Source organism: Procambarus clarkii, chromosome 26, assembly GCF_040958095.1.
Source record: "Procambarus clarkii isolate CNS0578487 chromosome 26, FALCON_Pclarkii_2.0, whole genome shotgun sequence".
NCBI classification, from domain to species: Eukaryota; Metazoa; Arthropoda; class Malacostraca; order Decapoda; family Cambaridae; genus Procambarus; species Procambarus clarkii.
In genome coordinates this window covers 18,422,653-18,449,820 of record NC_091175.1, presented here as the reverse complement: position 1 = coordinate 18,449,820, position 27,168 = coordinate 18,422,653, and the positions used below count along the sequence as shown (strand labels likewise).

The 27,168-nt window shown below is 42.7% G+C and overlaps 1 protein-coding gene across 1 annotated transcript in view; it reads left to right on the top strand.

Moving 5' to 3' along the window:
• The window catches only part of Mst87F (Male-specific RNA 87F), a 114,186-nt gene extending 88,287 nt beyond the window's left edge, over positions 1-25,899 (top strand). The window contains exons 10-14 of the mRNA XM_069331939.1: positions 12,360-12,549; positions 15,848-15,980; positions 17,755-17,979; positions 23,236-23,393; positions 23,794-25,899. Coding sequence (XP_069188040.1) covers positions 12,360-12,549; positions 15,848-15,980; positions 17,755-17,979; positions 23,236-23,393; positions 23,794-24,108 — 1,021 coding nt within the window. The 3' untranslated portion in view covers positions 24,109-25,899. The remainder of the gene's footprint in view (positions 1-12,359; positions 12,550-15,847; positions 15,981-17,754; positions 17,980-23,235; positions 23,394-23,793) is intronic.
• Positions 25,900-27,168: the final 1,269 nt, after the last annotated feature.

The window sequence follows — 27,168 nt, the reverse complement described above, 5'->3', positions numbered from 1 at the left end:
TATATATATATATATATATATATATATATATATATATATATATATATATATATATATATATATATATATATATATATATATACTCTGTAGAGTGGAGAGTCCTGTGTCTACCTCCATTTAATAGCGAGGCTCTTCAACTGTTGGTAGTAATTACTCGCCTTTTCAATTGCACACACGCCTTGCATTGCAGACTTGCATATGCTATCAATGTTGATTGATGTTCTATTCACTCATATGTTATATTCATGAGAATGATCATTCTCTAAGAGTCCTTCTGTCAAAATGGTTCAAAGTGGTTCAGAGATATCTATGATTTGTTAATTAGTTTAGAATCGAAATTTACGTGTTCTTCAGAGGTTTTGAGTTTTATTGATGAACTGGTGAAATTATTCTGTATTTAGGCAATTACCGTGAACGACCCAAGGTGAGTTGTTATTGATACTACACACTTGTTTAATTGTACTTGTTTCGTCACACATGTTTAAGCTCACTTGTTTGGTCACACTTCTTTAGTCACCTTTGTTTAATCACCGTTGATTTGACACACTTGTGTAGACACTTGTTTACACACACACACTTGAGATGTGAAGTTTCCAAGCTCGGGGTGGACGGTAGAGCGAGGGGCTTGCTTCGTGCAGGTCGGCTCGCTTCCTACAGGTCGACGTTCAATCACCCAACCGTCTACCAAGTGGTTGGCCACCATTCCTTTCCTCCCGTCCCATCCCAAATCCTTATCCTGACCCCCCTTCCCAGTGCTATATAGTTGTATTGGCTTAGCACTTTCTCTTGATAATTCCCTCCCTCTCTCCCTGGCTCGTTCAGTTCGCTTCCTGGTTCGTTGCAGCAAATATGTCTCCAATATCCGGCTCGATCAATAACCCGGCTGTCAGCCCGACCTGATGAGAAATGTTTATGTACTTCGTTCCCAGGTTCATTAAATCTGTTTGAATTGTCGCTGTCATCGTGTGTTTCTGAGACCGGTTGTCGTCTGTGTCCTTGCTACCCTCTCTGTCCGGTCGACGGTGAGTCTTGGCGTCTCTTTCTGTCCGGTCGACGGTGAGTTTTGGCGCCTCTTTCTGTCCGGTCGACGGTGAGTCTTGGCGCCTCTTTCTGTCCGGTCGACGGTGAGTCTTGGCGTCTCTTTCTATCCGGTCGACGGTGAGTCTTGGCGCCTCTTTCTGTCCGGTCGACGGTGAGTCTTGGCGCCTCTTTCTGTCCGGTCGACGGTGAGTCTTGGCGTCTCTTTCTGTCCGGTCGACGGTGAGTCTTGGTGTCTCTTTCTGTCCGGTCGACGGTGAGTCTTGGCGTCTCTTTCTGTCCGGTCGACAGTGAGTCTTGGCGTCTCTTTCTGTCCGGTCGACGGTGAGGCTTGGTGTCTCTTTCTGTCCGGTCGACGGTGAGTCTTGGCGTCTCTTTCTGTCCGGTCGACGGTGAGTCTTGGCGTCTCTTTCTGTCCGGTCGACGGTGAGTCTTGGCGCCTCTTTCTGTCCGGTCGACGGTGAGTCTTGGCGTCTCTTTCTGTCCGGTCGACGGTGAGTCTTGGCGCCTCTTTCTGTCCGGTCGACGGTGAGTCTTGGCGCCTCTTTCTGTCCGGTCGACGGTGAGGCTTGGCGTCTCATTCTGTCCGGTCGACGGTGAGTCTTGGCGCCTCTTTCTGTCCGGTCGACGGTGAGTCTTGGCGCCTCTTTCTGTCCGGTCGACGGTGAGTCTTGGCGCCTCTTTCTGTCCGGTCGACGGTGAGTCTTGGCGTCTCTTTCTGTCCGGTCGACGGGGCATCTTGGCTACCCTCTCTGTCCGGTCAACGGAGCGTCTTGGCTTCCACGTCAATGCGCCCGTCTCTGTGTTGTAAATTACCTGTCTATAGCGTTGGCTTGGTCCTATAGCTCTCCCGTCTATACTCCGTCGTCTGTGACCTGTTGCTTTTTTGCGTTACCGTCGTTTGTAAGCCATGACCTGTACGTCTCCTCTGTTGTAGCATCTCTCTCTCTCTCTCTCTCTCTCTCTCTCTCTCTACTTTAATTTTGTGTTACTACTTCTCTCCTCTTCGTTACGACGGACCTGCGTCACTGGACAACCAGTCCTCAGGCTAAGTTCGTTCATGCGGCGGCTGGCCTCCAACGATGCTGTTGTTTTAGATTCAGCTTCTTGGAACAAACGTTCCAATTACCACGGGTCTGCACTGAACCAGTCCATCACAGGTTGCAATCGGTGGAAACGTAGTAGCCAAATGAGCCACAGGGACATTAGAATGAACCTTTTCAGTGTCAGAGTAGTTAGCAGATGGAATGTGTTAGGCAGTGATGTGGTGGAGGCTGACTCCATACACAGTTTAAATTGTAGATATAATAGAGCCCAGTAGGCTCAGGAATCTGTACACCAGGTGATTGACAGTTGAGAGGCGGGACCAAAGAGACGAAGCTCAACCCCCGCAATCACAACTAGGTGAGTACAAAACAAAGACTCGCCGGTTTCACAACAAACTCCTCAAATACCGACTTAATGCGAGAAATTATGTTTATCTTTTGTTTTGAGTTCAACAACTTACTATGTTGGAAAGTTGTCACGAAGCGTCATTCATTGTCTACTTGTATTGTTAAAAATCCCTAAATGAACGCAGTCAGATATAATAACCTAACCTAACCTTGTGGTTATCTTGAGATGATTTCGGGGCTTAGCGTCCCCGCGGCCCGATCCTCGACCAGGCCTCATTTTTGTTACACATCCCTAGGAAGTAGCCCGTAGCAGCTGTCTAACTCCCAGGTACCTATTTACTGCTAGGTGAACAAGGGGCATCAGGGTGAAGGAAACTGCCCATTTGTTTCCGCCTCCGCTGGGGGTTGAACCCGAAACCTTAGTACTACGAATCCCGAGCGCTGTCCACTCAACCTGCAAGCCACCAGGCCTATCCTAACCTTATCTAGCTTAACCCAACTAAACCAAAAATATACATTACCAATAATTTACGTTAGAATGCATAAAGAATCCTTATACATATGTCTAGTGTTGTGAGTGTATGATCAACGCGTCTGTTGGAGAGGAATCCTCCGCTGGAATGCTCACCTGATGCGGACTCCATCATGGCGGTTTTGTTTACATTTATCAGTGTACGAACGTCACATGTTCACAAACCATCATGGCGGCTTTGTTTACATTTATCAGTAGTACGAACGTCACATCTTCACAAACCATCATGGCGACTTTGTTTACATTTATCAGTATACGAACGTCACATCTTCACAAACCATCATGGCGGCTTTGTTTACATTTATCAGTATACGAACGTCACATCTTCACAAACCATCATGGCGGCTTTGTTTACATTTATTAATCAGTGTACGAACGTCACATCTTCGCAAACCATATTTGTAGGCAAAGGAAACAGTCTTACAAGACTTGATGGAGTTTGTGGACATACTTGCGTAGGCGCTACATGCCGTCCTCTGCCAAGTTCGACGGAATGGCAATATGCCGAATAGGTTCGGGAGATTCACGGGAGTTCATTCGCACGTTTGTAGGTAAATTCGTACCATTTGTATGCGCGTCCACCGTGGGTATGTATTTGGTGAGACTATTGGTGGTTGGACACCTCACGCACACACGCACACGAACTCCCCCCCCCCCACCCTCTCTCTCTCTCTCTCCTCTCTCTCTCTGCAACTCTTCTGCAGAGTTGCAGAGATCAAACATCAACCTAATGCTTGATTGGTACACTAAAACCTCCAACAGCCTGTCCTCACACTTAATTCACTTCAATTTCGACGCCCCGGTCTACAACGTTAAAATAACAACCACCGTAATATGAGAGCTTTTTGACCTAATGGCTAATTACCCAGTCAGACTTCGTCGTGCATTTTCGCAACCATTAACGAAACCTGTACATCTTCCTTCCATCATGGCGGCTTTGTTTACATTTATTAATCCCGTGTACGAACGGCACATCTTCACAAACCATCATGGCGGCTTTGTTTACATGTCCCCGCGGCCCGGTCCTCGACCAGGCCCTCTTTTTGTTATACACCCCCCGGGAAGCAGCAGCCCGTAGCAGCTGTCTAACTCCCAGGTACCTATTTACTGCTAGGTGAACAGAAGCATCAAGGTGAAAGAAACTCTGCCTATTTGTTTCCAACCTCCACCGGGGATAGAACCCGGAACCTTAGGACTACGAATCCCAAGCGTTGTCCACTCAGCCGTCAGGCCCCAGTTGCTTCTTATTGCATCATCTCTCACATTCACTCAGTTTTGCTGGCAATAACTCACTATATCTCACAATTACTTGCAATCACGCATTGTTACTCACTATATTTCACAATCATTCAATGTTACTTACAATCCCTCACGTTTCTCACACTTTCTCACTGTTACTCACAATCACAAGCTATCTCTCGTCCCTCATTATTTCTCACAATCACTCACTATCATTTACAGCACTTAATATCTCTCATACCACTCACAGTTGTTCACAACCACTCGCTACCTCTCACAATAGCATACAATAACTCATTGTTACAATCGCTCACTGTCACCATCATTGTTACTCACAATCACTCAATATTTCACAATCACTCACTGTTACTTTATCTCACAATCACTCACTGTAACTACATATCACAATCCCTCGCCGTTATTCACAATCACTGGCTGTTATTCACAATGAATCACTGTTATTCACACCCATTGTTACTCACAATCACCCATTGTTGCTTACAATCACTCACTGTTAACCACAATCACTCGCTGTTGGTCACAGTCCCTCACTGATGCTCACAACCACTGCAACTCACAATCTCTCACAATCAATCAGGATCTCTGGCAATGATTCACTCTCACAATCAGTATCTCTTGTAATGATTCACTCTCACAATCAATGTCTGTCACAATGATTCACTCTCACAATCAATGTCTGTCACAATGATTCACTCTCACAGTCAATGTCTGTCACAATGATTCACTCTCACAATCAGTATCTCTGGCAATGATTCACTCTCACAATCAGTATCTCTGGCAATGATTCACACTCACAATCACTATCTCTGGCAATGATTCACTCTCACAATCAGTATCTCTGGCAATGATTCACTCTCACAATCAGTATCTCTGGCAATGATTCACTCTCACAATCAGTATCTCTGGCAATGATTCACTCTCACAATCAGTATCTCTGGCAATGATTCACTCTCACAATCAGTATCTCTGGCAATGATTCACTCTCACAATCAGTATCTCTGGCAATGATTCACTCTCACAATCAGTATCTCTGGCAGTGATTCACTCTCACAATCACTCACTATCTCCTACAATTACTCAGTCAATATACCATCCATCACCATAACTCGTCCCGGATGTTGAGAAGTGAAGTGACAAGTGCTTAGCATAATTGTTAAGTGGCTCTCACACGCGAGCCTTGACCTGTCTCCCCCACGCCTCCTGTCTCAACCAGTCACCACGCCTCCTGTCTCAACCAGTCCCCCACGCCTCCTGTCTCAACCAGTCCCCCACGCCTCCTGTCTCAACCAGTCCCCCACGACTCCTGTCTCAACCAGTCCCCCACGCCTCCTGTCTCAACCAGTCCCCCACGCCTCCTGTCTCAACCAGTCCTCCACGCCTCCTGTTTCAACCAGTCATCACGCTTCCTGTCACAACCAGTCCCCCACGCCTCCTGTCTCAACCAGTCCCCCACGCCTCCTGTCTCAACCAGTCCTCCACGCCTCCTGTTTCAACCAGTCATCACGCTTCCTGTCACAACCAGTCCCCCACGCCTCCTGTCTCAACCAGTCATCACGCTTCCTGTCACAACCAGTCCCCCACGCCTCCTGTCTCAACCAGTCCCCCACGCCTCCTGTCTCAACCAGTCCTCCACGCCTCCTGTCTCAACCAGTCATCACGCTTCCTGTCACAACCAGTCCCCCACGCCTCCTGTCTCAACCAGTCCCCCACGCCTCCTGTCTCAACCAGTCCTCCACGCCTCCTGTTTCAACCAGTCATCACGCTTCCTGTCACAACCAGTCCCCCACGCCTCCTGTCTCAACCAGTCCCCCACGCCTCCTGTCTCAACCAGTCCTCCACGCCTCCTGTCTCAACCAGTCATCACGCTTCCTGTCACAACCAGTCCCCCACGCCTCCTGTCTCAACCAGTCATCACGCTTCCTGTCACAACCAGTCCCCCACGCCTCCTGTCTCAACCAGTCCCCCACGCCTCCTGTCTCAACCAGTCCTCCACGCCTCCTGTCTCAACCAGTCCCCACGCCTCCTGTCTCAACCAGTCCTCCACGCCTCCTGTCTCAACCAGTCCCCCACGCCTCCTGTCTCAACCAATCCTCCACGCCTCCTGTCTCAACCAGTCCCCACGCCTCCTGTCTCAACCAGTCCTCCACGCCTCCTGTCTCAACCAGTCCCCCACGCCTCCTGTCTCAACCAGTCCCCCACGCCTCCTGTCTCAACCAGTCCTCCACGCCTCCTGTTTCAACCAGTCATCACGCTTCCTGTCACAACCAGTCCCCCACGCCTCCTGTCTCAACCAGTCCCCCACGCCTCCTGTCTCAACCAGTCCTCCACGCCTCCTGTTTCAACCAGTCATCACGCTTCCTGTCACAACCAGTCCCCCACGCCTCCTGTCTCAACCAGTCATCACGCTTCCTGTCACAACCAGTCCCCCACGCCTCCTGTCTCAACCAGTCCCCCACGCCTCCTGTCTCAACCAGTCCTCCACGCCTCCTGTCTCAACCAGTCATCACGCTTCCTGTCACAACCAGCCCCCAACCCTCCTGTCTCAACCAGTCCCCCACGCCTCCTGTCTCAACCAGTCCTCCACGCCTCCTGTTTCAACCAGTCATCACGCTTCCTGTCACAACCAGTCCCCCACGCCTCCTGTCTCAACCAGTCCCCCACGCCTCCTGTCTCAACCAGTCCTCCACGCCTCCTGTCTCAACCAGTCATCACGCTTCCTGTCACAACCAGTCCCCCACGCCTCCTGTCTCAACCAGTCATCACGCTTCCTGTCACAACCAGTCCCCCACGCCTCCTGTCTCAACCAGTCCCCCACGCCTCCTGTCTCAACCAGTCCTCCACGCCTCCTGTCTCAACCAGTCCCCACGCCTCCTGTCTCAACCAGTCCTCCACGCCTCCTGTCTCAACCAGTCCCCCACGCCTCCTGTCTCAACCAATCCTCCACGCCTCCTGTCTCAACCAGTCCCCACGCCTCCTGTCTCAACCAGTCCTCCACGCCTCCTGTCTCAACCAGTCCCCCACGCCTCCTGTCTCAACCAGTCCTCCACGCCTCCTGTCTCAACCAGTCATCACGCTTCCTGTCACAACCAGTCCCCCACGCCTCCTGTCTCAACCAGTCCTCCACGCCTCCTGTCTCAACCAGTCCTCCACGCCTCCTGTCTCAACCAGTCCCCTCGCCTCCTGTCTCAACCAGTCCCCCACGCCTCCTGTCTCAACCAGTCCTCCACGCCTCCTGTCTCAACCAGTCCCCCACGCCTCCTGTCTCAACCAGTCCCCCACGACTCCTGTCTCAACCAGTCCCCCACGACTCCTGTCTCAACCAGTCCCCCACGCCTCCTGTCTCAACCAGTCCCCATGCCTCCTGTCTCAACCAGTCCCCCACGCCTCCTGTCTCAACCAGTCCCCCACGCCTCCTGTCTCAACCAGTCCCCCACGCCTCCTGTCTCAACCAGTCCCCCACGCCTCCTGTCTCAACCAGTACCCCACCCCTCCTGTCTCAACCAGTCCCCACGCCTCCTGTCTCAACCAGTCCCCCACCCCTCCTGTCTCATCCTATGCCTACTGGATGGATTCCTGCTGAGTAGATTCTAGCTGACTCTGTCTTTATTAGCTCTATTAGCTCTATCCCATATGGCTCTGTCCCTATTGGCTCTTTCTATGTTGGTTAAGGTCGCTTCTGGCTCTGTCCCTCTGCGCCCTTGCATCTGAGGAGCCATCATCATTGTTATCTCTAGAACTTTGATTGTTTTGTTATGTTTTTATGCACGTGAAAGTTCCGCTCCGAGGACGTGTACTCTGAAGCAATTTCTCGCTGGCTTCAGAGTTCGAAAGTCCTCTTTTATGTTCCAGTTTCTCATATGCTGACGATGTTATTTTTGCTATGTTGATTTGGCTATTGATTTTGGGGGTTATATAGTGTCTGCTTCGTGTTCTCGTTCTCTTACGCAGTTAGTGTTCTCCTTCTCTGGCTCCTTCATTAAAGCCTTTCCGCAATCACTTACGAAACATGTACATCTTTCCTCAATCATTACGGCTTAGTTAACATTGAATAAACATTTCAATATAACCTCGAATTGCGAAGCTTTTCAAGCTCGTAAACTGTTTATTAAATGTAAACAAAAGCAGCCGTAATTAAGATGTACAGGTTTCGCAAATGGTAAATTGCGTACTGAATCATGGCTCTCGGTTTAACAACACCAACAGCAATTCAAGCGGAACAACGATTTTTAGTTTGATCGTGCAGGATATCCAGGAATTAGTAACAGTGCTTAAATAAATGAAACTGCCTGTAACAGCAGCAGCGACACGGAACAAGCCCCATTACTTCAAAAGGGGGTAATTAAAGTTTTACGAAACCAGTCGTTTCGTGATCACCGGCAGCTTCAGCCGCCAATTTCGCCCTTAATAGCACACACGCCTTTGCCACATCGACTTAGCGTAATGTTAATTGTTTATACATTACTACAATACATGTTCAACTGAGGAACTTTTTACTTTCTCGCTCTGTTATTACTCTAATTCATGCAGCTGCCTCAACCACTTAACTGAGGATATATATATATATATATATATATATATATATATATATATATATATATATATATATATATATATGTCGTACCTAGTAGCCAGAACGCACTTCTCACCCTACTATGCAAGGCCCGATTTGCCTAATAAGCCAAGTTTTCATGAAATAGTTGTTTTTTGACTACCTAACCTACCTAACCTAACCTAACCTAACTTTTTCGGCCACCTAACCTAACCTAACCTATTAAGATAGGTTAGGTTAGGTTAGGTAGGGTTGGTTAGGTTCGGTCATATATCTACGTTAATTTTAGCTCGAATAAAAAAAATTGACCTCATTCATAATGAAATGGGTAGCTTTATCATTTCATAAGAAAAAAATTTGAGAAAATATATTAATTCATGAAAACTTGGCTTATTAGGCAAATCGGGCCTTGCATAGTAGGCTGAGAAGTGCGTTCTGGCTACTAGGTACGACATATATATATATATATATATATATATATATATATATATATATATATATATATATATATATAGATATAGATATAATGTGCACCATGTGGAACAAAATACCTTGATGTTTGTGAGCCACTACGACATATAAGGTCATATTTTTAACATTGGTTACCATAATATACACAATGAGAATTAAGAGAACGGACTGTAAACAGCCAGTGTTGACCTACAGTAGTTGACCCCAGGTCACACTACTGCAGTGTCTGTGTGATGGCTCAGAAATCCAATACCATGAGAAATACCCCCCCCCCCCACCTCATCAAATGACCTGAATAGTTATCTAGATATTTGTGATGGTTTGAAAGTATATAAACAGTTCCAGTAATAGTCTGCATATAAACTGGCAAGTGAACATTTTTCTTAAAGAGGGATTAGTCCCAAGTTATAACTTTATTTGATTATAAATTGTTGGTTTAAAATACAATAAGTTTATGCTGGAAACGTTTTCTTTGAAGAATTTGGTTTTCTGTAAATGAAATTCTCGCGTGCGCTCAAATAGTTTTCAATTCCATATTTCACAGTATCGTCAATAATACACCATATTAACATAAATAAATGTAATGAAGCCTAACCAAACCAAACCTAACCTTAACCTAAAGTACCCTTAACCTAAATAAACCTTAACCTAAACTAACCAAGGATAGAGAGTAGATAATAACACGAATTATGTTCTTTCTTAATCCATTCCCATGAGCGTATATCCTCCCTAAGGAGGAGATAAAACTACATCACCCGGCGCTCTTCGTTTTCTTTCCCATTACGTATACTTTGTCTTCCAATGTTATTTCTAATGACAATTTCCATTTTCTTATGAAGAGTTATGTGATTTTCTATTTTCTAGTCTTTTGTAATGTTTCAAGATTGATTATTTAACTTATTAGCAATTAGTTGATAGGTTAAATACTCTATTTTTTTTTTTTACTGTATGTAAATGAGCCTCGGTGATTGTACGATCTGGGATTTATTTACTTATTTACAATTTATATTTATATATATTTATATAGTTATTTATTTCTTACGTTAATTTATTTCGATAGTGGACTGTATGATATTTAAAGTGGATTGTATGATTTAAATTCCCACAAATTGTTTCCTACACATTCGTGGGGGTTATTATTTATATATATAGTCTATCAATCGAAATTATCAATTGAAAGACATTCACTACAATGCTACTAGGTGTTAAGACTACATGTGTTAGTAAATACATATGGAAGCCTTATCTGATAAGGAGACTTCAGCATTAATGGTGTGGAGTAAGTGGGTAATGAGCCAGTCAGTTAGCCACGTGGAGTAAGTGGGTAATGAGCCAGTCAGTCAGTCACGTGGAGTAAGTGGGTAATGAGCCAGTCAGTCAGTCACGTGGAGTAAGTGGGTAATGAGCCAGTCAGTTAGCCACGTGGAGTAAGTGGGTAATGAGCCAGTCAGTCAGTCACGTGGAGTAAGTGGGTAATGAGCCAGTCAGTCAGTCACGTGGAGTAAGTGGGTAATGAGCCAGTCAGTTAGTCACGTGGAGTAAGTGGGTAATGAGCCAGTCAGTCAGTCACGTGGAGTAAGTGGGTAATGAGCCAGTCAGTCAGTCACGTGGAGTAAGTGGGTAATGAGCCAGTCAGTTAGCCACGTAGAGTAAGTGGGTAATGAGCCAGTCAGTCAGTCACGTGGAGTAAGTGGGTAATGAGCCAGTCAGTCAGTCACGTGGAGTAAGTGGGTAATGAGCCAGTCAGTTAGCCACGTGGAGTAAGTGGGTAATGAGCCAGTCAGTCAGTCACGTGGAGTAAGTGGGTAATGAGCCAGTCAGTCAGTCACGTGGAGTAAGTGGGTAATGAGCCAGTCAGTTAGCCACGTGGAGTAAGTGGGTAATGAGCCAGTCAGTCAGTCACGTGGAGTAAGTGGGTAATGAGCCAGTCAGTCAGTCACGTGGAGTAAGTGGGTAATGAGCCAGTCAGTTAGCCACGTAGAGTAAGTGGGTAATGAGCCAGTCAGTCAGTCACGTGGAGTAAGTGGGTAATGAGCCAGTCAGTCAGTCACGTGGAGTAAGTGGGTAATGAGCCAGTCAGTTAGCCACGTGGAGTAAGTGGGTAATGAGCCAGTCAGTCAGTCACGTGGAGTAAGTGGGTAATGAGCCAGTCAGTCAGTCACGTGGAGTAAGTGGGTAATGAGCCAGTCAGTCAGTCACGTGGAGTAAGTGGGTAATGAGCCAGTCAGTCAGTCACGTGGAGTAAGTGGGTAATGAGCCAGTCAGTCAGCCACGTGGAGTAAGTGGGTAATGAGCCAGTCAGTCAGTCACGTGGAGTAAGTGGGTAATGAGCCAGTCAGTCAGTCACTGGTCTACAGTCTTGGAGTGATGCCACATTAATAACTTCACTTCTCACTTCACCTGCCCACGAGATTGCACAGTAATATTTGCTGCACGTAAATAATTCTGTTAACAGGTATATTATAATGTTCTGAAGTAAAGAGATGAGAATATTGCCCATCCTGGTGTTGATTATTTACGGCATAACCATAGCAGTAAATTACTCAATGAAATAACAACTCTACAGATCATTTAGTATACTGTACCGGATATGATGGCTCTCCTGGTTCGACGGTGTCGATTTGTGCTGTCTAATTCCTCGACAATAACTCGTTATACACAAGTACTCGGGACGACAACACGACACGTCTATAAACTGTCAAGGGTTAAAATGGCTTCTCTCCTCTCCCACTCCCGCATCAGACGTCTCCTCCCACATGCGTTTTATCAAGTGGAAAGAGGGTTTATATTTAATCTATTTAGTACTGATAATTAATTTGGTTCTAGGGAAATGTTTTCATGATGTTTACAGTCCAGAGACTGATGTTTTAAGAAGAATTCCCAATATTATTAACTGGTGAATTTAATGGCTACATGGCAATGATTCCTCGTTTTCTCCTAAGGAAGTTTCCACTGGAGCCTCGTTTTCTATGAATGATTCAAGCTACTTTCTAGGGTTAATTTGTAAGTATAAACAGCAGCAATATTAACTGGATATTGTATTGAGAGTAAATGATGTCGGTTTTTCCGACAGTTGGTCTACCATCGTCTTATTAAGCGAGCTGTTCCTCGACAGGGTAGTGAACGAAACGTGGCCCCACCGGCCGCAGGTGCTGGAGGTCGAGGTCTACCACTCGAGGACACTTCTGCACTCAGCGGTCCACCTTTACGCTGAGAGTGCGAATGGACGCCATCTGGTGGCCGTGGCGCACACTGTCGACAACACCACCATCCCTACACCACAGGACCTCGCCTACACTAACGAGGTGAGTCTTGCCATCCCACGTTCACGTGGACTGGGCCCCAGGGCCCAGATTCAGGAAGCAGTTACGCAAGCACTTACGAACGTGTACATCTTTCCTCAATCTTTGACGGCTTTGGTTACATTTATTAAACAGTTTACAAGCATGAAAACTTCCCAAGCAACTGTTGTTATTGTTATAAACAGCTTCCTGGTGCTTCGGAGCTCATTAACTGTTTAATAATTGTAAACAAAGCCGCCAAAGAATAAGAAAAGATGGACAGGTTCGTAAGTGCTTGCGTAACTGCTTCCTGAATGTGGGCCTAGGATTCATTAAGCATTTACAGAAAAACTTACGAATCCTCTACATCTTTCCTTAATCTTGGTGGCTTTGCTTGCACATATTAAACAGTTTACAAGTTTCGAAACTTTTTAACCCAAAGGGTGTTATTGTTATTAACAACCTCGAAGCGCTTCGCAGCTCAAAAACTCTTTATTAATATTAATGCTGACGCCGTGATAGAGAAAAGATGTACAGGTTTCGTATCTGGTTCTGTAAATGCTTAATGAATCCTGGTAATGGTCGTTAGAGTGACAAGCCTCGCTTCTTGCTGAATCGGTGTTCGATTCCCGATGGCGCAAGTAGTTGGACAGTGACCGCCTGTTTGTTAGCACCTACGTCTTCACTTGCTTGATGGACTAATTAGAGTTAATTACAATTCCTAATTCATTGTGTCGGGGGACAGGCAGCCAATTTATACATACTTTAGAGGTGTTGTGTTCGTGCTCTGGACCCAAGCAGCATAGTTATGTAGATGCCTTGTGCCCATGCTGAAGGTCGGGACCCAAGCAGCATAGTTATATAGATGCCTTGTGCCCATGCTGAATGTCGGGACCCAAGCAGCATAGTTATGTAGATGCCTTGTGCCCATGCTGAAGGTCGGGACCCAAGCAGCATAGTTATGTAGATGCCTTGTGCCCATGCTGAAGGTCGGGACCCAAGCAGCATAGTTATGTAGATGCCTTGTGCCCATGCTGAAGGTCGGGACCCAAGCAGCATAGTTATGTAGATGCCTTGTGCCCATGCTGAAGGTCGGGACCCAAGCAGCATAGTTATGTAGATGCCTTGTGCCCATGCTGAAGGTCGGGACCCAAGCAGCATAGTTATGTAGATGCCTTGTGCCCATGCTGAAGGTCGGGACCCAAGCAGCATAGTTATGTAGATGCCTTGTGCCCATGCTGAAGGTCGGGACCCAAGCAGCATAGTTATGTAGATGCCTTGTGCATCTACATACTGAAGGTCGGGACCCAAGCAGCATAGTTATGTAGATGCCTTGTGCCCATGCTGAAGGTCGGGACCCAAGCAGCATAGTTATGTAGATGCCTTGTGCCCATACTGAAGGTCGGGACCCAAGCAGCATAGTTATGTAGATGCCTTGTGCATCTACATACTGAAGGTCGGGACCGAAGCATATTAGAATGACATAGAAAGTTGGTTAAAATTCCGTTGTTAGTCACAAGCTAATATATATTTATACATCAAATGTGGTTGTTTTGATTCTGGAAATTGACTCTTACATTACCTTAAGTGACTTCCTCCTTTACTATGTGGTACAATAAACCTCACATCCCAAGCACAGCTAGGCTGGGGACACAGCTTCCCTAAAATAATTTCACCTTGATGACATCAGTAGCCTCAGATTTGAGGGCACATGCTTATCCAATCTCCGGAAAACAAAGGTATGTATAGTGCTGTAAAATGTGATAGGAATAGATAGCTCAAGAACAGAGGAAGTTGGATATAGACAGTAGATCTCCGTGACCTGGGTTGGATATGGTGACAAATTTTAAAGAAGAAAAGTGTGATGTATAGGACTCCCACGATAAATGTAAATGACAATAAAGAAAACGGGAGTGAAAGAAAATGTCAAGAGGGAGGAGTATTCTAATTAACCCTCAAACTGTTCCAATCACTACCAAGGTTTGTTTTCCGTTTCATTAACTATTGCAAGCCTAGGTGCACTTGGATGTAATACTTTCAAACAGCTGCGCAATGCACGGGTTTATGACTAAAGTGTAGAATTGGACAATGACTTGCTCAAGGTAGAGAGTAAAGACAATGATTCCTACTACATATACACCGTTTGTTGACACAAGTGCGGGGTGACAAAAAAATTTCTCCAAAGCAGCTTAGAAAATTATATAGGTTTGATGCCTAGAGCTTGTAGAATAATTTAAATTGGTTATCTTAATATCAAAATAGCAATGGACCTTGCTTTAATGGGTGGTAATGGTTCCCCAGGAACGACAATAGACTGTAGATTTAATGATACGTCAGTGAAAGAATTATACATTGTTAAAACGTAATTATATATATAAATATTTATAATGTTGGGTAAATAATGAAATTATGCAATAGATAGTAACTGATAATAATAATTGGCAATGTGCTTGTTAAGATCAGTTCATGTGTAACACGAATTGAATATTTTAAAGTTTATCTAAATACATATTATATATGATTATTCAGGTAAGGTACATACATACAAGTGATGTTACATTAATGGATTGATATATAGATAGAGCTAGTACATACAATGCCTAAAGCCACTATTACGCAATGCGTTTCGAGCAAAATTGGTGATGTGTAAAAAACTAAGTGGGGAAAAAAGTGATCGCTCCTTTTAAGAATAATATCAATTTACGTTTCAGGGACGCCACAGCTTCAGGAGGATAACCATAATCTCTCTATGTTTCAGGGAGGCCACAGCTTCAGGAGGATAACCATAATCTCTCTATGTTTCAGGGACGCCACAGCTTCAGGAGGATAACCATAACCTCTCTATGTTTCAGGGAGGCCACAGCTTCAGGAGGATAACCATAATCTCTCTATGTTTCAGGGACGCCACAGCTTCAGGAGGATAACCATAACCTCTCTATGTTTCAGGGACGCCACAGCTTCAGGAGGATAACCATAATCTCTCTATGTTTCAGGGACGCCACAGCTTCAGGAGGATAACCATAACCTCTCTATGTTTCAGGGAGGCCACAGCTTCAGGAGGATAACTATAATCTCTCTATGTTTCAGGGACGCCACAGCTTCAGGAGGACAACCGTAATCTCTCTATGTTTCAGGGACGCCACAGCTTCAGGAGGATAACCATAATCTCTCTATGTTTCAGGGAGGCCACAGCTTCAGGAGGATAACCATAACCTCTCTATGTTTCAGGGAGGCCACAGCTTCAGGAGGATAACCATAATCTCTCTATGTTTCAGGGACGCCACAGCTTCAGGAGGATAACCATAACCTCTCTATGTTTCAGGGAGGCCACAACTTCAGGACGATATCCCTGAACCCACGTCGAGGAGAGCGTGGGATGGTGATCAAGACCCACGAAGGCGACTGGGGCCTCGTGACGGCTGAGTGGGCTGGTCTCTGTAATGGCGTTCCGGCGGGTGGGACTCTTTTAAACTGTATTTTGACCTGTATCTTGCCCTGTGTAATGGTTGTAACTCTCACAACACCGAATGTTAAAGTCATATTATGTTGGTGTTGGTTTAGTTGTAATGTTTGTTGTGCAACATCATTTGTTGTACAACATCATTTGTTGTGCAACATCATTTGTTTACCACAAACTTATTTAAGTTGATTTAGATATTTACTAGTTTAGAGATAGCTACATATTGAGCTGCGCACACTTAAGCTAGCAAGTATATAAATTTGTTATTTGCTAGTAAATTAGTTTTTTTTTGTGTGTAAAGTATTCCCTACAGTTCTAATTATTGATGTAATAAGTAAGTTAAGGTAATTTAACGTTGCATATCTCCAAAAATAAAGAATAACATTGTCACGTGTCACCATCAGCTGATGATGACATAGTAGTCCATTCACAGAGTTGTGGTCCATTTTCTCTTTCAGATTTTGCGTGAAGTGTTTGTAGTGTGGCTTTGTTTACGTCCAGTGTTATTCATACCCGCTGCCTCTGTATTGTTTGATAAACTCTAGTATTAACAGCTGACTCTTCTATATATATATATATATATGTCCCCATATACACTCACACGAGTCCGCATATACACTCACACGAGTCCCCATATACACTCACACGAGTCCGCATATACACTCACACGAGTCCGCATATACACTCACACGAGTCCCCACTGATCATTCAGCAAGGGGTGGTACATTAACAATGGATCATAGATGGGAACTAAGCACCCAAACAAATAAAGGCATTAGGGGAGACATTTTAACGGATCAAAGCAGTGAACAATACACTACGACATGAAGCAGTGGATGCAGACTCCACACACAGCTTTAAATGGGGATATGACCGAGCCCAATGGGCTCTGTAATCTATACGCCAGTCGATTACGAGATGAGAGGCGGGACTCAAGAGTCGTGGCTCATTCACCCGCAAATTTAACTAGGTGAGTAGACATGCATTCATAGATGTGGCAAGCCGCCGGCTTCCTGTCTCTATCGAGGACATTAGAGAGATGGTGGCCCTCAGGTAAATTCATGTGTTTACATTTGAACTCATTTCTTCACACTCTTGTGTCAGCTGTAGCACTTATCTGTTCCACAAGAGGGAGGGAATTATCGCTATATTACGACTATATAGCACTTTGAAGGGGTCAGGATAAGGATTTGGGGTGGAATGGGGTAAAGGAATGGTGCCCAACCACTTGTGGACTGTTGGGGATTGAACGCCGACCTGCATGAAGCGAGACCGTCGCTCTACCGTCCACCCCAAGGCCTATTCCACAAGTTAACAGTACTTATCCATCGATAACATCACTACTCTATGGATAACACAATTTCTCCGTCACTAAGAACAATGTTCCCCTCACTGTTGAACCATTTAGCAACACTACTAGACCAATAACACCTTGCTACCACAACAGGAACGACCGCGATAACAATCTTCCCTCAACACTATTCGTAACTTTGTATCTCTCCACCATTGGCTACGTCAAACACCTCCACCATTCGCATCGCTGTACAACTGTGCACTCTTTCCTCTGTACCACTCCACCATTTGCACCGTTGTGTATTTCCAGTCGCACTCTTGGATCATCATTCCATTCGTACCATTGCACCACAATATCATCCGCTCATTGTATCATTGCTCCGTTCGTCCCGTAGTTCCCGTAGTTCTGTTCATCCATTTCACAATCACCATTTCACGCTGCTATCGCGCCTCTAATATAATTATTGATCTTTCAGTGACATCGTCTGGATCCCGGAGTCAACTGAACTTAGACACAGCACGAGCGAATGGTGGGGCTTCCTCAACCCGTAATATGAATGGTTCGCAGGCTACTCTAGTGACAGGCGACACCTCTACGGGCGTAGTAGGCGTAGCGGGAGGAGGCGGAGCAGGAGGAGGAGGAGGAGGAGGTAGCCTCGCCAACGAGTCTAGTAGTGGAGTAGAACCTGCATCCCGGCCTGGTGCGTCAGACAAAGTGTACAGTCAAACCTTGTTAAGTCGTCAGAGGTGTCCTGCCTAGAGCAGTCCCCCCTCCGTCGCCAGCGCCCCCGGATTGGGACCTGGACAAGGCGTCCTCGTAGATACAATTGTAATGGAGGCAATATTAATCCCATCACTAATCACTACAACCCTACCATCTGCCAGACCTCCCTGTCACTGTCAGGCTCCTTAACTATTATAACCCACTAATATCAGACCCATTCACCGGCGTATTCCATTATAATCACTCCCCATCACTATCAACCCCATCTATTATTAAACCTCTACCACAAGGCATTGTATTAAACTATTACCAACTATAAAACGATACTTAAACAGTTCATATTATTGATTCACATTCATTGAGAAAGTTTGTATTAACATATTAAATAAAAATGTATTAATTCTAATTAGATTAAAAACTTGAGGATTAAATAAGGAATCTTGTAAAATAATAAATACTGCAATTTTATTCAAGAAAGTTCTATGATATATTCTAGCATTAGAACATAATTACTGAATTTATTAACTGGTAATTCTAAAATAAAAATATGGATCATTCTATCTTGTGATGAAACTTCCTCAGTATAGCATTTATCCTGAACGATATATCGCAATAAAAACATATTAGAAATAATTAACGCTCGCATTTAAATTATTACCGTAAGTAACGTTATATAAAATTATATTAATATAAAAATAATCAATAACTTTTTCCACAATTAAACTTTCAGTGGACAATTTTTATATTTATTTTTTTCTTTTTTGCCACTTGGGGCTAAACTTTTCATTAACTATTTTATGTCTTTTTCCTTAACTCGGTTAGATAAGCACTATATAGGCCTACACAACCTAGATAATTAATTTTACTGACCATTATCACCCAATTACGCCCATGTCTTAGCGCTTTAAGTAAATTTTAATAACCATAACCCGTCTTCTCGAGCGTTCCCAACGTCACTAAACTGATGTACTAAATTCCCCCGAACCTAACCTAACTAGGGAATCCACGCATAGAAAACGGGATCACGTCAATTTTGCGAGCAGCTATGATTTTTAGTACAGCAGTTTTTTTATACGTCAAAATGATATTCGAGAGGACGGGTTGATTATATATATATATATATATATATATATATATATATATATATATATATATATATATATATATATATATATATATATATATATATATATATATATATATATATATATATATATATATATATATATATATATATATATATATATATATATAATATATATATATAATATATATATATATATTATATTTATATTATATATTATATATATATTATATATTATATATATATATATATATATATATATTTATATATTATATATATTTTATATATTATATATATTTTATATATATATATATACTCCACTCATATTAGCTCATATTAACTATCTTCTTTTGTTCTCCAGTAGGCCTATATCCGGCCTACATCCAGAATTAATCGAGTCCGTATTGAACTTACAGACAACATTAAGGAGAAAAAAATGCATGAAGAAGATAGCATTTTCCTCCATATTCAAAAAAAATTAATTGAAATTTGGTTGCCACAGAAACCATGGAATAACCAGGCAGTATTAAGAAGTCCCTGCCACAAAATTTCAATTATCAGGTTTAACAGAGTCACCCCAATTGGATGTAAGTGAGAGAGCGGTGAGGGGGCAACTTAGCCATACTGCGCAGCGCTCGCTCTCCTCTGACCAGAGTTAGCAAGGTTTGACACCAGCCCAGCCATGTCCCACCTCGGGAGGTCCCATCTCAGCCATGTCCCACCTTGGGAGGTCCCGTCCCAGTCATATCCAACCTCGGAAGGTCCCATCCCAGCCACGTCCTACGTATGAGGTCCTATCCTTAATTAACATATCCCACCACAGGAAATCTCATCCCACTCATGTCCCATGTCCCATCCCAGCCATCTCCTATACTGAGAGGTCCCATCCCAGCCACGTCCCAACTCGGGAGGTACCAGTACCACATCACCTTCAATAACTTCCGCAAACGTCAAAATGTGATAATACAGAGTACTATTTCAAGGAGATAATTTGGTTAGTTTATAAAAGCTTTGATCATATTATTATGTAGAAGACACTAAATTTCGTAATGTCTATTCATGCATGCCTAAATCCATACATGAATGCTTAAAATGCATGTGTAAATCTTGCATACATGTATATATATCACTTTTATGATAATAATTTGTGATATTTAAGCATCAATGTATATATTTGTTTATGAGCATATAACGAATTAAGAAGGTTATACTCATTTCGTATATGATGACTATATTCATAAAACGATATGCACTACTTCTCGGTGCATATACTATATAGTCAGATGACCTTTAGTCTTGAATTGAACTTTTAGGAGGAAGGTATACCAACTGTGTGGTCAGTAAACTGTTTGCTGGTTTCCATATAACCCTCCCGAGTTTGAGAGACCTTAAGTCCGAACACAAGTCCCTAAAGTCCCCCCCCCCCCCCAAAAAAAATCTTTATGTAACCCCCTGGGACCATCTGCAGGTGGAGACATCTTTATGAGATATTGACGAGTTTGAGTAGATTCTTGTGAAGAATACTTGTGGCAGGACCAAACTAAGTGACAACAGCGTTAGTGTCTAGTTCTCCAGCCTCTACTTCCCCCCACCCCTTTACTAACACCAAAGACTGGACGGTAACGGGTCATGTGTCTTAGTTGGCTCTCTGTTTTGGTAACATCTTAGAGCAGTCTCAGTAATATGCTAGCATGAATGTTGACTGTGCTTGAGCTGTTGATAGACAGGGTCAAATGTTTAACATGTAGTCACAGAGGCTCACTGATGTCCACGTATTGAACTCATGTTAGCACGTCAGTTATGTTCAAATGTGCTGACAGATCAAATAAAAAAAATATTCATGGATTGATTGATAACAATTAAGTCACCCAGGTGGTGGTAAGGGCATGAATAGCCCCTAATTTAAGTAATTAAATTGGTTAACATGATTTCTATATACGCTGACTGATGTTTCCAACATTTCCTGCTGTTTACATGCTATATTAAATGTCTTCATATGCTGTCAAAAGCCTTCAGACCATCAAGTAGCACAAGTAATTGTTTACAAATTAATAACAAAACCAATATATATGAAATGAAAGTGATGACGTTCCGGTTCCTCCGAGACCTTCATTAGATCATCAAATTTACGTTGATTTATTTCTTTACGTTAAAAAAGTTTTTGATCGTGTCTGTAGATACGGACAAATCTTCCTGTTTTATGAAAGATGTCTACAAGGAACTCTGTGGCTGTTGACAGATATTAAGATGTATCCAGAGATGTTGATTAGGATGTTTAGAAGAGCTTGGCTTTCCTACCTAATAGGCTAGAGTAGCAAACCACTTGTTAATTGGTATGTGTCACGCTGTGCGGTGGCCGGTTGTTCACTCTAGCAGACTAGCTCTTAAGAAGTAGCCTACGATATCCTCAGGTTATGTAGTCTACGATAGCCTCAAGTCATGTAGCCTACGATAACCTCAGGTCATGTAGTCTACGATAGCCTCAGGTCATGTAGCCTACGATAGCCTCAGGTCAAGTATTGTACGATAGCCTCAGGTCATGTAGCCTACGATAGCCTCAGGTCAAGTAGCCTACGATAGCCTCAGTTCATGTATCCTACTATAGCCTCAGGTTATGTAGTCTACGATAGCCTCAGGTCATGTAGCCTACGATAGCCTTAGGGTCATGTAATCTACGATAGCCTCAGGTCATGTAGTCTACGATAGCCTCAGGTCATGTAGCCTACGATAGTCTCAGGTCATGTAGCCTACGATAGCCTCAGGTCAAGTAGCCTACGATAGCCTCAGGTCATGTAGCCTTCGATAGCCTCAGGTCATGTAGTCTACGATAGCCTCAGGTTATGTAGCCTACGATAGCCTCAGGTCATGTAGCCTACGATAGCCTCAGGTCATGTAGTCTACGATAGCCTCAGGTCATGTAGTCTACGATAGCCTCAGGTCATGTAGTCTACGATAACCTCAGATCATGTAGCCTACGATAACCTCAGGTCAAGTAGCCTACGATAGCCTCAGGTCATGCAGCCTACGATAGCCTCAGGTCAAGTAGCCTACGATAGCCTCAGGTAAAGTAGCCTACGATAGCCTCAGGTCATGTAGCCTACGATAGCCTCAGGTCATGTAGCCTACGATAGCCTCAGGTCAAGTAGCCTACGATAGCCTCAGGTTATGTAGCCTACGATAGCCTCAGGTCATGTAGCGTACGATAGCCTCAGGTTTTGTAGTCTACGATAGCCTCAGGTCATGTAGTCTACGATACCCTCAGGTCATGTAGCCTACGATAGTCTCAGGTCATGTACTCTACGATAGCCGCAGGTCATGTAGCCTACAATACCGTAAGTACAGTTTAAGGAAAAAAAGTAAAATACTGTTAATAATATTAGTTCTTAAATCATTTAAAAAATTCTAATAAATATTCTCCACTCAATTTAAAAATGTAATTTTTACATCAAAATTACCTAAAATAAGCATAACCAATTTAATTTTTTTAAAGTTATAATTATTACACACAATAATTATTTTTATTCGTCGTAAAGTGGATTTGCTTCTTCGTATGGAGATTTTTAGTGGAAATTTTAAATTTGCAAAACCTTTCATATTTTCCAAAATATTTTAGTTGTGTAAAATATGTTTTGTTTTTCCATTTCATTTAGCCTTTGTTTATTCAACTTGTTTAATAACCCAATATTATTCTACATTAATTCATTGTGAACGTTAAAACTGTCTAGTAAACAAAATTTATATATTCTTCGTAAATCTTAAATTAAATTAATTCCTCTTGCAGTATAAAACTACAACCGCCCATTGGTTTGAGCAATGAATTCTTCTATCTATCAAATCCTCTTTAATCACCAATTAGGGTCAAATTCTTCGCTGAAAACAACCAGCCAATCACAGCCCAGTAAATAGTAGTGACCACAACAAAATTGAGAATTAGACCCTATGGAAGAGCTGAAGGAAAAAGACAAAATTAATTTCAAAATAACCCAGTTTGATCTGGAAGTCTAAAAGTCGATTTAAAACACCAATTGCGAAATGAAATCAAACGCTAATCTCTTCATAACATAACTATTTAAAGTAAAGCTAACTTGGTATAAAACAAACCTCGTTGCCCGTATGGTTGAAGGTAACTTTGTGTGACGTAACTCGCAGAGGGCCGCGGACGACCTGGGTCACCGGGCCACCTCCTCCTGCACATCCACCAGTTGAGACAGTTCCAGTACCGCTCTGTGATACTTCCCTACGAGCGCCGAGAGTACACCTTCTGCTTGGGCGGCGTCACTATCGACATGGAGCGCGGTGTGCTGGAGGTGAGACCTGCTAGGGGCCAGATTCACGAAGCAGTTACGCAAGTACTTACGAACGTGTACATCTTTCCTCAATCTTGGACGGCTTTGGTTACATTTATTAAACAGTTTACAAGCATGAAAACTTGCCAATCAACTGTTGTTATTGTTATAAACAGCCTCCTGGTGCTTCGGAGCTCATTAACTGTTTAATAATTGTAAACAAAGCCGTCAAAGATTGAGAAAAGATGGACAGGTTCGTAAGTGCTTGCGTAACTGCTTCGTGAATCTGGCCCTGTTTGTATTCTTATTGGGCCTTGTGGTGGTAGTGGTGTTTGAGGCGACGCGTGTTATACATTCTTATTGCTGCAGGTGGTGCTAGAGGCGACGCCTAACATATTCTTACTGGTTTAATATGTTGCAGGTGGGTATGGGCAACCCTTCGCTGGTTGAGAACATCTCTCTGGCACTGAGCGCCGCTGTGCTTCACGTTCTCTGCCAACCCCGCCCCGACCGCCCTGTCATAGGCCAGACCAATCGTATCCCCGTTGAGAAACTGAGCCTTCTGCACGCCTTAGGTTACTACGCTGACTCGGCGCCTCACAACTCCTTCCTCAGGTCCTGCACGGGAGATGGTTGTGGCGGGTGTGGCGCCTGCGGCGGATGTGGAGGCTGTGGGGGGTGTGGGGGATGTGGGGGCTGTGGGGGATGTGGGGGATGCGGTGGGTGTGGGGGATAAAGAATTCGACATTTAGGGTTATAATGGAATGCTTTCTGTTTTCGTTGAAATATATATTTTCCCTGTTTCTCCCCGCATTTGAGGGTATCTTGTGCGGTGAAGATAACTGCCAGACATCTGTGAAGCAAGGATAGCAAGAGGCAAGGCTGACGGACCTCGCGTCATACACTAATCTTTCCTCGGAACATACACTGAATAAACAGCATACAAAACCCTGTCACCGGGCTTAATCACTAGTCAAATATATTTACATTCAAAACGAAGAGAAGTCGCGAGACAAACATGAAGTCATTGACGTTGACTGTTATCAAATCAAGAGAATATGAAGTCATGCTGTCCCCCAGTATACATATATAATAATATAGGGATTATCAACGATCAGTGCCCGAACAATATGCCTGCGGGTCTTGAGGCTTCAGTGCCCTCAAGAGTAATACTTCCGAGGTCACAGTCATATAGGCATCGTGCATTGATGCCTCATCGGTATTCAAATAAACCACAGGGTGATTACTCACTGAGAACTCTCTTCAATAGGCAAGGGAATTCTTATGTCATAAACTCTCTCTCCTGTCCAGTAAAGAGAATATTTTGAATGCTGAACATGTTTGTACTGCTACCATACTAGTTGCTCATTCTAGGTGATCTTAGAACACACTCGTACTGTTCTCTGTATATATATATTTAATGGTAATTTATACATATAAGGAAGAAATGGCGTTAATCAAGAATTTGGAAAATGGAACACATCCTTAACGTTTTTACTTTATGGTGCAATAAAATCAACAATGTCCATTTAATTTCAGGAACCATATTTCTTTTCTCGAGTCTTGTGCTTGGTATTTTTTTATTTGTATTGACATATTAACCAAAAGTTCTCAATGGCCTATTATGGAATCAAATTTTAAACTCGTTATTTGTACAAATTTTGTGTCATTGTTGATAATATAACTATATTATGTGTAAGCCTAATGAGGGCCTAATTCTGTCTGGATTTAGTCCTAAACGCACAGAAACAAGAATACCAGTAGAAGTTATATTAAGACCTTTGGCTGACCTTATTGGTTTGAATAATGTTCTGCGTTGTGGTGACCTTGGGAACAAGGCCAATACATTCAAGGTTTCGGGAGCCTCAATTATATACGGCTAATTTAATTGGCCATTGTTATTTTTCTTCACAATATTATTATTATTATTGCTATTATTATTATTATTATTATTATTATTATTATTATTATTATTATTATTATTATTATTATTATTATTATTATTATTGTTATTATTTATTGTAATAAATTAATGTCATAATAAATAGGAGCATAAGGGACATGACAAATATCTTGTTACAATTTTTATTTTGTTTGAATTCAAATTCGTGACGTTTCGAAAACCTCTCCTATTCATCATCAGATGTAAAAATACAAATATTATATTAAAAATTAACCAGCAATCCAAAGAACTTATACTGAACAGGTTTGTAAACTGTAAGATAAGTGATATAAAGTGACACTAATTACAATAAAGAACAAGACCCAGAGTAAAATTAGAACAAGACTTACGTAAACTGATCAAAGTAAACTATGAGAATCATCAACATTGATACCAAAAGCTAATTCGAAATTACAATTATAACCACAAAGATTCAAAACACTTATACAATGCGTTTCTTGGACACATGCACGAATGGCCGGTCGGATTTGAGACTAATGGACTCGTTATATATCTGAAGCAGGCAGAATTACAGCTAAATAACAATGGTTCAGCTGTTATATATATATATATATATATATATATATATATATATATATATATATATATATATATATATATATATATATATATAAAATACATTGTATACAGAAAACTACTCATAGGTACCTTATGGAGGACTCTTGTTGGCGTATGGAAGACAGTGAGGAAGGGTGGAGAAGGAGAGGTGTTAGTGTTTGGAAGGGGAGACCCCTTCCATTATAACATCAGGCAGTTATGACATTTCTGGGGTACTGTGTCTCTTATGTTTTGCAGGCATACCACTAGGACCTGGTTGTGGCTCACTGGTTGCGTGTCTTACTAAGAATCTGTCTATAGACACTTATTTTTCCCTACGTTTTAACACTTACGTGTAGCGGGACATCACAAATATTGTCTTAGGTTGAACTTTACCACTGACTTTCTTGGGACCCATGGCGTGATATATAATGATTACTTTTATGTTCAGAAACTAAAAAAGGCCCAAAAACAATGAAATTCTTCACAAAGAATTCAACCGCAGTCGTCACCTCGGCATGACGCTGGTAAACTGAGGCGCGCTGGACCCGTACGTGAATAAACAAACTCCAAACACCGAGGCACACAGCGAGTACCGAATCGAATATTTCGAAGAAACTGAGCTCGAGTACCGAAAAATTTGAAAACAGGGACATACGAAAACCGAGGTGCGTTTCCCCTGAGTTTCCCTCTGAAACTTTATGTGAATCTGTTTATCAAATTCTTTGATCCTCCCAAGATCAAAGAAATTGATCTTTATATTTTTAGATCTGATTTTGAATACGAGAGGTTTTCGAAATGTCCTGAATATTAATTAAAACAAATTTTGTAAAAAGATGTTTGCCATATGACTTGTGCTCCAATTTATAATGAAATCAAGATTTCCGAATGGAACATTCATTTTTAATATTTTAAATGTTTTATGAGACTAATTTAATTTTGCTATCCCTGTTTATTTCACCAATTGTTATAACGTCAGCGGATTTTATATATTTGCTTTAATGACCATTGGTGTCCACACTTTTTCAATGCGACAAAGCGCTATAACCCCAGTGTCATTGGCTCAGTAACTCATTTTGCTCAAATACATATACCTTTTTTTTACATATGAACACATTTCTCTAAAAATCAAAATTAATATGCATATCTAAAATGGTCATAGTGAATTGTGTTCTTGTTTCTTGGGGGTAAAGATGCATCCAGTGCATCAGTAGATTTGTGCATTGGTGATAGGTTGAATGATCGCTTGAACAGAACGCAATATACAAAAGATGTATTTTTTCCAAGAAGAGCTCA